Source organism: Sinocyclocheilus anshuiensis, unplaced genomic scaffold (assembly GCF_001515605.1).
Source record: "Sinocyclocheilus anshuiensis isolate Anshui unplaced genomic scaffold, SAMN03320099.WGS_v1.1 scaffold199, whole genome shotgun sequence".
Lineage (NCBI taxonomy): Eukaryota > Metazoa > Chordata > Actinopteri > Cypriniformes > Cyprinidae > Sinocyclocheilus > Sinocyclocheilus anshuiensis.
The window spans coordinates 1,033,402-1,045,533 of NW_015552582.1; the positions used below are offsets into that span (position 1 = coordinate 1,033,402).

The 12,132-nt window shown below is 37.9% G+C and overlaps 1 protein-coding gene across 1 annotated transcript in view; it reads right to left on the reverse strand.

Moving 5' to 3' along the window:
* LOC107665348 (midasin-like) overlaps positions 1-12,132 on the reverse strand; it is a 56,560-nt gene that overhangs the window by 13,887 nt on the left and 30,541 nt on the right. Inside the window, exons 56-73 of the mRNA XM_016456184.1 lie at positions 11,753-11,969; positions 11,395-11,635; positions 10,795-10,921; positions 10,344-10,508; positions 10,001-10,215; positions 9,392-9,779; positions 9,174-9,286; positions 6,594-7,257; positions 5,671-5,832; positions 5,237-5,522; positions 4,906-5,144; positions 3,941-4,036; positions 3,731-3,825; positions 3,495-3,619; positions 3,218-3,370; positions 2,937-3,046; positions 2,759-2,832; positions 87-270 (exon numbers count right to left, since the gene is read on the reverse strand). Coding sequence (XP_016311670.1) covers positions 87-270; positions 2,759-2,832; positions 2,937-3,046; positions 3,218-3,370; positions 3,495-3,619; positions 3,731-3,825; positions 3,941-4,036; positions 4,906-5,144; positions 5,237-5,522; positions 5,671-5,832; positions 6,594-7,257; positions 9,174-9,286; positions 9,392-9,779; positions 10,001-10,215; positions 10,344-10,508; positions 10,795-10,921; positions 11,395-11,635; positions 11,753-11,969 — 3,654 coding nt within the window. The remainder of the gene's footprint in view (positions 1-86; positions 271-2,758; positions 2,833-2,936; positions 3,047-3,217; positions 3,371-3,494; positions 3,620-3,730; positions 3,826-3,940; positions 4,037-4,905; positions 5,145-5,236; positions 5,523-5,670; positions 5,833-6,593; positions 7,258-9,173; positions 9,287-9,391; positions 9,780-10,000; positions 10,216-10,343; positions 10,509-10,794; positions 10,922-11,394; positions 11,636-11,752; positions 11,970-12,132) is intronic.

The window sequence follows — 12,132 nt, forward strand, 5'->3', positions numbered from 1 at the left end:
CCAAAATTGAGTTTGAGATGGAAGTTAAGGTAAGTTTAAAATGACAGTTTGAACTGAGTTGGTATTTCAGCTTAAGGTTACAGTACCTGTAGATCTCTGCCCTTCCCAGGCAGGGTAGTTCTCAGTGCTCGATGAACTCTGTGCAGAGGAGTCTCCTCAGGCTGTGAATCCACATCATCCATGCTACTGCTACTGCCTTGCTCCACCAGACTCAGTGCACACGGCTCCTTCAGTGCCGCCTCAAACTTCTTCACAAACTTAAACAGGGTCCTGATGACAGACACAATGTCATAACGTTATTTATAAATCAATACAGCCAGTTTAATGTTCATTGTTTCAGCACTATCTCAAATATACACGACACAAGTCAAGTGTTGAAATGTAACAAACATCCTGATAAATGACAATATCATGTTGATGATGTGCTTTAAGCAGAAAATACTCTACAATTCAAAAGTTTTCAACAAGACGTATTTTATGCTCACCATAGCAACATTTATTTGATCAAACATACAGTACAAGAAAATATTATTATAATTTAAATGTATCATTGTTGACGGAATGATTAGAGAACAAATCTATGTATAATTTATAATTTAAAGGCATCCTCTCTCCTCAGTTTCAATCTTCTTGCCATATTATTTCACAGAAATTAAGACTTAGTCCTTTATTTGTGAAGGGGGAGAAGTGTGGTTTCTCCAGCAGTATCTCTACCAATAGTGATTCATGCCCCCAAAAAGTCAGTGTGTTATGACGTGTGTCTTTTCCAGGACAATAACAGTGAAACTGTTCAATAGTTATGTTTAGTCAAAATTAGCAGAGTATTTATATATGAATAATTATAAACTATATATAAATAAACAATCATAGTTTCAAAATATATCTGCCCTGAGAAATATTTTGTTAAAAGTGTGTCAAACAGCCCTTGTCTCCCATATATCTAACTCTTTATAAATGATCCCGTCACGCCACACAGACACGCACACACACACAATCCCCTGCTACAAAGTCTTTTGTGTTTGAACTGATTTCCGGTCACACTTCTTGAGGACATCAACAGCTACAGACTGAAACATTTGTAAGCCTGCACAGTTCTGAGAAGAACTTCAGCATCATGCACAAACCAGGTAAGACTGATTATCTATATTGTGTAAAACTAATATATTTAATGTCAAAACTATATTTATACTGTATTTTTTCTCAGATAATGTTTCCTCTTTTCCACAGTATCACACAAGTCAACTCATCTTCAGAGATTATGAAGGGAAACAGAAGTTCAGAAGGTTGTTGCAATGTTTTATCTATTTTTGTATTATTTTACCTATCCAATTAAATACTTACTGGTACTAAACATATTTTATGTATTTTAGGTATCCTGCAAGATTTATAATGAGGCTATGAGGAAGTAGTATTCATTCTGGAAAGGCCCAGCTGATTCACTCTATCAAGGTTGTGGCAAAAAAGCCAAAGAGAGACAACAGTAAGTTTAGAAATTGACATGATGTAACTCTTTTTAAATAGGCTATTAGCCTGTAGTGAGTATTGTCAGTGGTTATATTACTGCTATTTTGCAGATGGTGGAGACGAGGTCAACCACAGAAAGAGCACTGTGGAGGACAGAAATGGTGGAACTCAAAGTAAGACGAGAAAGATGTTGTTGATGTGGATGCACGCAGGATCTACAGTGAGGAATGCAGTCTGCTGGGACACATTTCATGTGTTATTTACTGGCTTTGTTCGAAATCTTTAATTTAAAGTAGATGTATTTTTAAATGTTGTTTTCTGTTGAAATTGTTTTCTGATTTTATGTTTTAGATACTACCTACTGTTTTTTTTTAATAAGAAAGACAATAAATCAATTATTGGTTAAACTATATTTTTTCTATCTGCACATCTGGCCTACAACCAATCAAATTGTTCACCTGTAAGGGTTTTGGGAGGGATATATTTTAAATGTAACCAATAAAGTGACTTTGCTGCAAGGGTTTTGGGTATGATAAATCTCAAGTTTACCAATGAAATTACTTTTGAGGAAAGTCTGTATGCTCAGTGGCCCAAAAGCGTAAAGGGGAGGGTAGAATGGCACAAAGGTGTGAATGTACGGTGACCGAGAAGTGCAAAACAAATCACAATTCTGAAAACAAAATAACAAATTACAAACGCAAATGCAAGTCTAAAAAACAAAATAACAATTCAGAAAACACAACAACAATTCAGAAAACATTATAACAAGTCAGAAAACACCATGACAAATTGGAAAACAAAATAACAAGTCAGAAAACACAACGACAAATCCGAAAACAAATTAACAAATCAGAAAACACAACGACAAATCAGACAAACCGGAAGAGGTAGGTATAGTTTGAGACAGCGCCATTGGTTTGGGATTTTCAGAATTGTGATTTGCTTTGCACTTCTCGGCCACCGTATGAATGCCCCCTGAAAAAAATAATTTTTGGGAATTACTTGTCATAGCAACAAATGGCTGTTGCACGGAAGAATACCTCAGTAACATAAGTCCGAATTGTTATCTTTACGGCAACATACGGACCCATGGCAATTCTCATATCTGGTCCGTAATACACCCGGATTTGTCAGAAACTCTGCAGTGTATACAGGAGTATACTGGTCCGTATACACCTCTTTTCATGCAGTGCATGATCCTTCAGAATTCATTCTAATATGCTGATTTGGCGCTTGGACCTTACTGACCCCAACCTCCAAACTGGTGGTTTAACTTCAAGTCAATCACCCTCACCTGTGTGTCTTCTCCACTGACTGCTTGATGGACCAAAAACTGACATCATTCCACTTGGAGATTTTGACAAAGTCCTATAAGCATAAAGATAAACATTACATTAACTCAATAAAAAGAGACAGGAAAAAAAGCCAAAATTACATTCAACATTGGTCTTGCTTGCTTTGGTTTCACCTACTTTGAGCTCTTTCTCTATAGGAGACCTCAGCTGGGTGATCTTGTTCTGGATGCTCTCTGAGAACTGGGTGTAATATTTATAGAGATTCCACAGCAAACTGCAGAGCGAGTCTGTGAGGATAAAAGGAAGAAGTCATTCCTTTAATTTGGCAAGCATAGTCATCGTTTTGTCATACAACACTAATACACAAAGTAGCAAAGAAGTCAAAATAAATCAAACTGTACTATATCAACATTGTATATGTACTGTCCTATATATGCTACAATCTAGATTTTTCTTACCATGTCCTTCCTGTTTGGGAGCCAGCAGGACGTGGCAGTGAAAACCAAGCAACATGGACAAGCGGACAGAAAACTCTCCTAAGGTGGAGCCTTCAATGAAGGCCTGCAGGGTGGATGAAACTGACGAGAGGGAAAGATACTCCACACCATCATCTGTTGGGCAAGAAATGTGTCATCCAATGCAAACAGATTAAATGTGATTAATCATTTATTGTACAATACAAAGTAGAGGACAAAATATTCTAGCACTACATATATAAAAGTGCATTTTGGTCACCATGTCTGGAGTCTGTCCTCTGCTCCTGTAGGTATCTCTCTATGAGTTGGTAAATGGACAACCAGTGCTTGGTTGAATTCTCAGCATGGCGCTTCAGTGCATTATCTAGGCTGCTCGACCAGCAGCTGCAGACATACAGTAGTTGAAACCAATTAGACCATCATATCACTGATTAAAGCAACCTAACAAGTTTTAACCATCACCATCAGTTAAAGACTTCACGTTTCACTACTTACTTGAGCTCAAGTTTTCTCCACTGAATGATGAGTTGTGTGATAGCTTCCAGCTCATTCCTAAGAGACACTGCCCGGCTAGCATTGTTTTCCCAGTCCTGTGAGGAAAAATGAGAGAAGAGCTGCTCATAAACTGATATCTGAAACTGATGACCTACTGTAAGCTGTGCACTACTGTGTATACTACTGACCAGTGTTTTGACCACTACTGACCTGTGCTTTGCTGAGCAGGATCTCCAGACCATTTAGGAACTTTGCTAGAGGGCTGGACAGACTGAATGCCAATATCCTCTCTATTACCATGGTGATCTGCGACACATATAACAGGGAGGCATTTGAGAAAAAGCCAAATGTTTTAACAAACTTCATTGCAAACTGAGTTTCAAACCTGACAATAAATGTTTTTAATTCAATTCAGATTTATTAAATAAAACTGTAAAGTAAAGTGTTTTTCACAATAAATGTTATTTAAAAGCAGTTCTTTTTAAAATAAGACATATTTAATAAATAGCCTAAAAATACACCACCGTTCAATTTTTTTTTAATGAATTCAATCATTTTGCTCATCAAAGATGCATTGAACTGATCAAAAGTGACAGTAAAGACAGTTGTAATGTTACAGAAGATTTCTATAAAAAAAAAAAATGCTGCTCTTCTGAACTTTATATTCATTAAAGAATCCTGAAATAAAATGTGTCATGGTTTCCACAAAAATATTAAGCAGCACAACTGCTTTCAACATTGAAAATAATAAGAAATGTTTCCTGAGCACCAAATCAGCATATTTTAATGATTTCTTAATCATGTGACACTGAAGACTGGAGTAATGGCACCTAAAATTCAGCTTTGGCATCACAGGAATAATTTACATTTTAAAATATATTAAAATAGAAAACAGTTATTTTAAACTGTAATTATATTTCACAATATTGCTGTATTTGACTGTATTTTTGGTCAAATAAATGCAGCTTTGGTGAGCATAAGAGAATTTCATTAAAAAATTGAAAACATTAAAAAATCTTACCAACCCCAAACATTGAACAGTAGTGTACATTTTGTAAAATCGCTTTCTTTTCTCTTAATTTTTTCCCTAAGTTCCTTGGGGGTCCCTTCAACCCAATTTCAAAAAACCTGAAATAGATCATAGCAATGACAGTGACAGTAACAGCCTCTCTCACCTGAACAAGTGCAGGGTGTTCAGGCCAGTCGTTCAGGCGCTGTCTTACAGCCTTATTCAGCTGTTCTAGCGCTAGCAGGCAGATCCGGGCCTGACTCATATTAGGGTCTCTGTAGAAGTCATACGGCCCATCACTCTGTAGAATCAGTCCAGCTGGACCTCCAGAACCACTCACAGTGTTCTGGAGCAGAGTGCTGAGGAGAAGCTGAGAGCCCATTAACTTAGAGTCCACTTCACAGTCTGAGAGAAAAGGGGATAAACAAGGAAAGATCAGATGATGAGATGTGTGGGGCCCATGGTTTTCTAATTTGCATAAAATCATGCCTTCATACCCATTAGATGGTAGAAGCGGCCTATCAGTGGAGCTATGATTTGATAGGATGAAACCAGGGCACTGATGTGGTCTTTGGTGTGACTGGTTGGCAGGCTGGGCTGGTACCACAGTGACTGAGTGTAAGACAAGCAGAGTCTCTGATGGACCTGAACCACTTTGCTCATGCTGCTGACCGATAGGAAGCTGCTTGTCTCACTAGATGATTCCTCCATATCTGTATCATCGTTGTCCTCTATGATTATTGGCTGATCAAGACTAGGTTCTGAAGTGATATCAGCAAAATCCTATGGAAAAATTGGAGAAAACATTGACCAAAGTAAAAACTCGAACTGATCTGACAACAATGGAAAGGGCAACAAAACATGCAAGTGTATGTAAATAAATTAAATCACACATAAAAACTTGAATTTGACCCATTTAGTCCATGTTTACCTTGTGATAAGAGGGGAAAGAGCATCTGAACTCTCTCTCTTCCTGCTGGTCCTCTGTAAGGCCTGTCCCATGTAGACGAGAGTGACTGCGGTACAGACTGGCTTCCATCTGCTCTTTTTCTCTCGCTCTCTTCTCCTGCTCGTCCCATTCATTCACTATAGCCTGAAAAAAACATCACAGTCTGTTACAAAATCACTTCCGCTAACATCACAATAAGCTTGCTCACTAAAGCCTGTGAACAATATGTATTGTCAAAGACAATAAACAATTTATTAAATTTTTTTTGCTTTAATTCAATAACAAAAACTAATTATTATACAAAACCACTAACAAAAAATCATTTTATTATTATTCAATTATTATATACTATTTTTCCTTTCAATCAGAATGTCTATATCTATATACTAAATTAACAAAAACTAAATATATTTAAAATAATCAAAATTTCATTTTCAAAAATAAAGCTAAAATAAAATAAAAGATCATTATCAGATGTAAATCTTAAATTAAAAAAACAAAACTTAAAAGAAAATGAGAAATGTTGCCTTGGCAACTAACTGAATAGTTGAAGTAATAAAAACTAAAACTGAAATAAATATAAATTAAAGCTATATAGAAATAATAACTAAACATTACTTACTAAAATATAAATGAAACTGAATTGAAAACAGAAATAAAAGCCAACACAAAATATTAATAAACAGCAAAATAGTATATTTATAATACCAAAATAACATTGATATATCCACATTGTGCATTTATTTATTTATTATGCAGAAGTCTTATTTATTTATTATAAAAAAAGTGAAAGGACACCACATTATTTAATAATTAAATAATTATTGTAATTAAATGTAGGATTTCCTCCTGTCATGTTCAGGGCACAGTTTTATGCTTTGGGATATTTGTACTTCATATCTCACCTGGCAAACATGTCTGAAGAGTTTTTGCGTCTCTGCACTGAGATGTCCAGCACTCAGTGTGTGACTCTGTATGTACAACAGTGCATTCAACAACAAAACTGCATGATCTGGGATCACACGGCTGACCTCTGTTGCTGGCAACTGCTTTCCCAGGCCCTTTAGCATATGCAGGCATTCTCTTGAACACAGGTAGTCCGCACAGGCCAGATCAGAAGATGCCGCTGGACTTGGAAAAGCTAGCATAGTGGACACGAGACGTGCCAGACCTGGTTGGGCAGTAATCGAGGAGGACACCTGAGATGCCAGGAGTCGCATGCCATGCTGTACTTGCAAAATTGCTGCCCGTAGGGGCACAACCACATCAGGATAGAGCGGGTACTCCTCAACCAGCCGCTGGGCAAAGCGGTGCTGTGAAGCCTGCCAGACTGCCTCCTCCTTCAACAAACCCTGAATTCCCAGCCTTGATTTTGGCCCCGGGGCCTGTAAGGCCTTCAGGAGGTGGGAGAGCAGGTCGCCCACTGCAGCTGGTTGGCCGATGCTGCACAGATAGTGCTGAAGTTCTTGATACAGGCGACCATATTGGTGGTCAGGGGGGCGGCAGGCTTGTTTACGACTCAGTTCACAAATCTGCTCCTTCACCTGCTGCATACGGATCCACAAGTACCTATACACAAACAACAAAAGAGATTTCAACATCTAATTGGAAAACTGTATTCATTTAGATTTGCTGAAATTACAGTTAACACATAAATTACAATAGTCAGGGGTTAAAACAAAAAAAAATCCTGAGCCTGAACTTTTTTCCGGGGGAGGGGAGGGGCGGGGCAGCACATGCAAAGCATGCAATGACTGTGGCAACTTTAACATTTGAAAGGAATGAAAGCTGTACCATACGCTTGGAAAATTATGAGCTATATCACCGCTTATCGACACTAGGGGTGTGACAATACACTTAGCTCACGAGATGAGCTGGTTCACTAGAATGTGACAATATTTTAATACTATTTTAAAGAAATTTTCAATAACAAAATATTTGTCTTTTAATTACAAAAAGTAAAACAATGCAGTTGTATTTAGAAATATTTTAACTAATCTAGGGCTGTAACTAATGATTATTTTGGTAATCAAGTAATCTACTGATTATTTTGACAACTGAGTAATCTGATATTTTTTTAGTAACAAACAGACCTAAGTGAAAACCAGGCTTTAGTATGGTTTATATTATATAAACTAATGATGAGGCAATAATAATTGGCTCAAATAAAATATTAAAACCAAGAAATTACATGATTGTATTGAACAACACTGTTAAAATACATAATGTAATATGCCTATACATAATATGAACATAACCAACTTAAGTACATTATGTATTAAAACAAATACCTGCAGAGGGCGCCAACGGCCTGGTGATGTTTCACTTTACAGCGTGATTAAACGATGTTTAAATCCATTTAATTTTAATATTTGGCCACATGCAGAAACTTTTATTTTGAAATCGCGATGTACAACACATGGCATATTTAGACATAGGTTGATGTATTCTCCTGTGTTGGCAAAGGTTTATAAATGATTTACATTACAAATCTAGTGAGATAATGCACACTGTTTTTCCAGATGAACGTTAAGCAATTCAAATTCACGGCATATACAGAGGAAGAGTTTAGCCCCTTTCACACATACAGTACTGGTAAATTACCGGTAAATTACCATTAATAGATCATGTGGGAACAGGACCTTTTCAAAAATCCCGGTAAAATTGTTCTGGCAATCAATCGTTTTATGGAGATGACATGATTACTCTGAGCTGTTTACAAAGCTCCGCTGCTTTTTAATTAGTTATTCATGTAAATATGCGCTAGAGGGACATCTTTGACCATTGTGCCTCGCAGCTTTTTGTCGCGCTTCTCCATTCATCAGCTGCGACTCTCTGCAGTTGGATACTATTATGCGCGTCTCGTGTTTGTAAGAGCAAATTAGGACTATTTTTTTCCGCAGCCAAACACTGCACGCCGGAGATCCGGCACGGTGCCAGAGAACTTTAAGCCCTGAATAGTGTTAAAGATTTACTTTAGGAATTACATTACAGCAAAGGTCTAACATCTAAATATAAAAATAGCATGCACAATTAAAAATCCAATATCGGTTGATATTGCTGAAAATCTCTCATATCAACCGATAACTAATATGGTGCCAGTATCTAGTGCATTCATACAAATATGCTTAGTATGTTGTAAAAACAGGGGAATTGAGCATAAACAAATAAACTGGCTTAAAAATCTCTCATGTCCGCTGATAACTGATATGGTACCGATATCTTGTGTATTCATAAAAATCTGTATAGTAGGTTGTAAAACAGGGTAATTGAGCATAAACAGTTATATATCCAATATCGGTTGATATTGGCTGAAAATCTTTCATTTCAGCACCGATATCTCATGAATTCATACAAATCTACATAGTAGGTTATAAAAACAGGAACTGAGCATTGGCCGATTATTGATTTGGTACCGATACCTTGCGAGTCCATTCAAATGTACGTAATAGGATGTAGGTGATGGACGCTGGATATTTCATTACCTGATGCGAGGATGCTGGAAGTTGTCAGTTGTGCTACTCTCCTCAAGCTCCGCCCCTGTGAGCAGCTGCGAGGACAGACTCCGCCCTCTCCACTCTTCCTGTAGCAAAGCAAGCTGAGAGACACAAAGAAAGTCATCTTAAGGTGACCTGCATGTAGTTGAAAAAAGGTTGCAATAGATCTCTAGAAATATCACAAAAGCTACCACTTGCACTCTCACCTCCTCTTGTGCATATCGGAGTTTATATGCCCTTTTTACTGCAGGGTCAAAAATTGTTTGTGGAGCCCAAACTTGGATTTGCAGCAGACCCATATTCACCCAGAAAACTCCAGACCGGGCAAGTTGGACCAAATCCTGTGCCCGGTTGTGTGCAAACTGTGTCAAGCATGTCACTAGGGTATCCAGAAAGCCCTCTGGGAGCAGGTTTTCTGGCAGGCCTTCTCTGAGGGAGATCTGAATCTCCTGGGCTACCGCAATGGGGTCCTGCCCTTCAGTTAGACTGTCACAGGATTCTGCATAGCTTTCCTGTAATCCTGGAGACAACAGCTCAGAGAGAGACTGCAGTTGTCTACGCAACACAAGTCCTTGCAACCTACAGTCGGTTAATCTACAGAGAATGAGGGAGGGCGTGAGAGACAGAAGAATAAAAATAAATCACTGAAGAACAGAAACGACAAAAATATAAAACATTACTATAAAATTGAAACATTTAAAATATATTTAAATAAATATAAAATATCAAAATACCATACTGTTCTTAAATACTCAAAATCTAACATGACATGTATCTGCTTTACCTAACTAGTGATATGTGATATGTGTCTCTACCTGAAGTCAGCAAGCTCAGGCATAGCCATATTATCCCAGATCACAGCACTCAGATCTTGTAGTTGCCCGGTTCTCTCTCTCCACTCACCCAGGGTCACCCGTGATGATGACAGGAAGTGTGACCCCGATGGATCCCATCGGCCGCCAGCATCAGTGCTGCTTAGAACTCCCAGCATGCAGCGGGACCACACTGCACGACTTAGCATGCCAGGACCCTTCACATCACATCACGGTTATTTATGAAGATATAAGTTATTTCTACATGTTAAATAATATGTTAAATACAAATAACAAAAAAACATTGTTTTTAGTTCTTCCTCCACAAACACACACACACACACACCGTATCAGATGGTCCCAACAGTGATCTGGAGTTCATGTGCTCCTCAGGGTTCAGTGGATTCCACTTCAGCCAGCGGTCAGGGTCAGAGGTCACGCTGCTGCTCCATAATGCTGCCAGTGTCTCAGACAGCAGCTCACACCACACCAGCGGCAGCTCCTCCACAGGCTAGTGAGGGAATTACAAGAAGATTGATCATATTTGAAAACTGAGATTAACTAAAATTTATATTTTAGTCCCTAGTGCAGCATGTGTTTCTCAGTAAATAAAGAATTAAATTATTTATATATAATTTATTTATAAATGGAATGTTTAACAAAGGTCATTTGAATTGTCTGCATGGTAAATGTATGATCGAGCTTAATCATTGTATTGTTTGTATGGTGAATTCAATGATCATCAATATGGTCATTAATGATAACACCAGAATGATTATGAAGGTGTTTTGACAGACCTGCTCGGTGCCGAGCAGGAACCAGATAGGCTGCAGCTGTCTGACGTTCATGGGTGTCGACTGCATACAGAAACGCAGATGGTTAGAGATGGACCTGCGCAGACCATCTTCTGCCTTCTTACTGCTCCTGCAGAGCAAATTATACAACACAATATGAATAAAACATTTCACAGAACAAAAAAAAGTCTTATTAAGAGACCTGTGCTACAAGATCCTATGTCTTTACAAAATCAAGTCCAATTTCCAGTGTTGTTATGGTTTACTAAATTCAAAACTTATATAACATATTTTTGTAAATTGAGATAAAGTTGAAATAAAATGAAATATAAATATTATATTAAAAAAAGTTCAACAGCAAATTAGAAATGCTGCAATTTGAAGTACTAAAATTACTAAAACTGAAATAAAATAAATTGAAGCTAAAGAAAAAAAAAAGAAAAAAAATATATATAATAAAAATGAAAAAAGCATATAAGCTAATTTAAATATTTGTTTTAATATGAATATATAAACAACAATAATAAAATAATACTGACAATGTCAATAACCTGCCAAATAAATTATTTTACAATAGTTAATAATTTGATACCACAATCATACCTTGGTGTGACTGACAGGTACAGCAGATCTGTGGTGACTTTCATTTGGTTTAGGACTGCCAACTTCTCCAGTGCAGGCCAAAGTTGAGCCCTGCGTGCAAGCTGCAGTAACACCTCCCGGCCTGGTGCGGCACTGTCTCCTACTTCTTCCTCACTATCTTCTGAAAGAGTGTCCAGCAGGCCACAGGAAGCCATATGACCCTGCTGCTGATCCACACAGCCCACAAGCCTCTCCAGAACACCTAGATAGAAAGTCAAGTACATTTTGTGTTATTAATCTAAGCGGTCAGTGTTTGGCTGGTTGTACGGCCTAGCACTACACCACCTCATGCCCATAATGCTTAAGAATTACGGTTTACCTGAGCTCTGAGGCTCCAGCAGGAGATTGGCTTGAAGCACCAAACCCCAAGCTTCCAGCAGAGCTTCTTTGGAGTCGATTCCCATGGCCACACCACGGAGACGAGACACCTCTTGTTTCCATAGCGATGCGAGGCTGTTGTCGAGGCGCAGGTCCCTAACATCCAAAGCCCTGCACAGCACTCGCAGACGGGCGGCACATTCAGCCACTGCCTCCAGCTGCACAGAAAGAAGGGCATCTGAAACTTTTGCTGAAATTTCTTGGGTTTATTTTTATTTTTATAAAATATACACTACCATTCAAAACTTTGGGGTCGTGAATTTTTTTTTTAATGAATACCTTTTATTCAGCAAGAACAAATAAAACTGATCAAAAGTGACA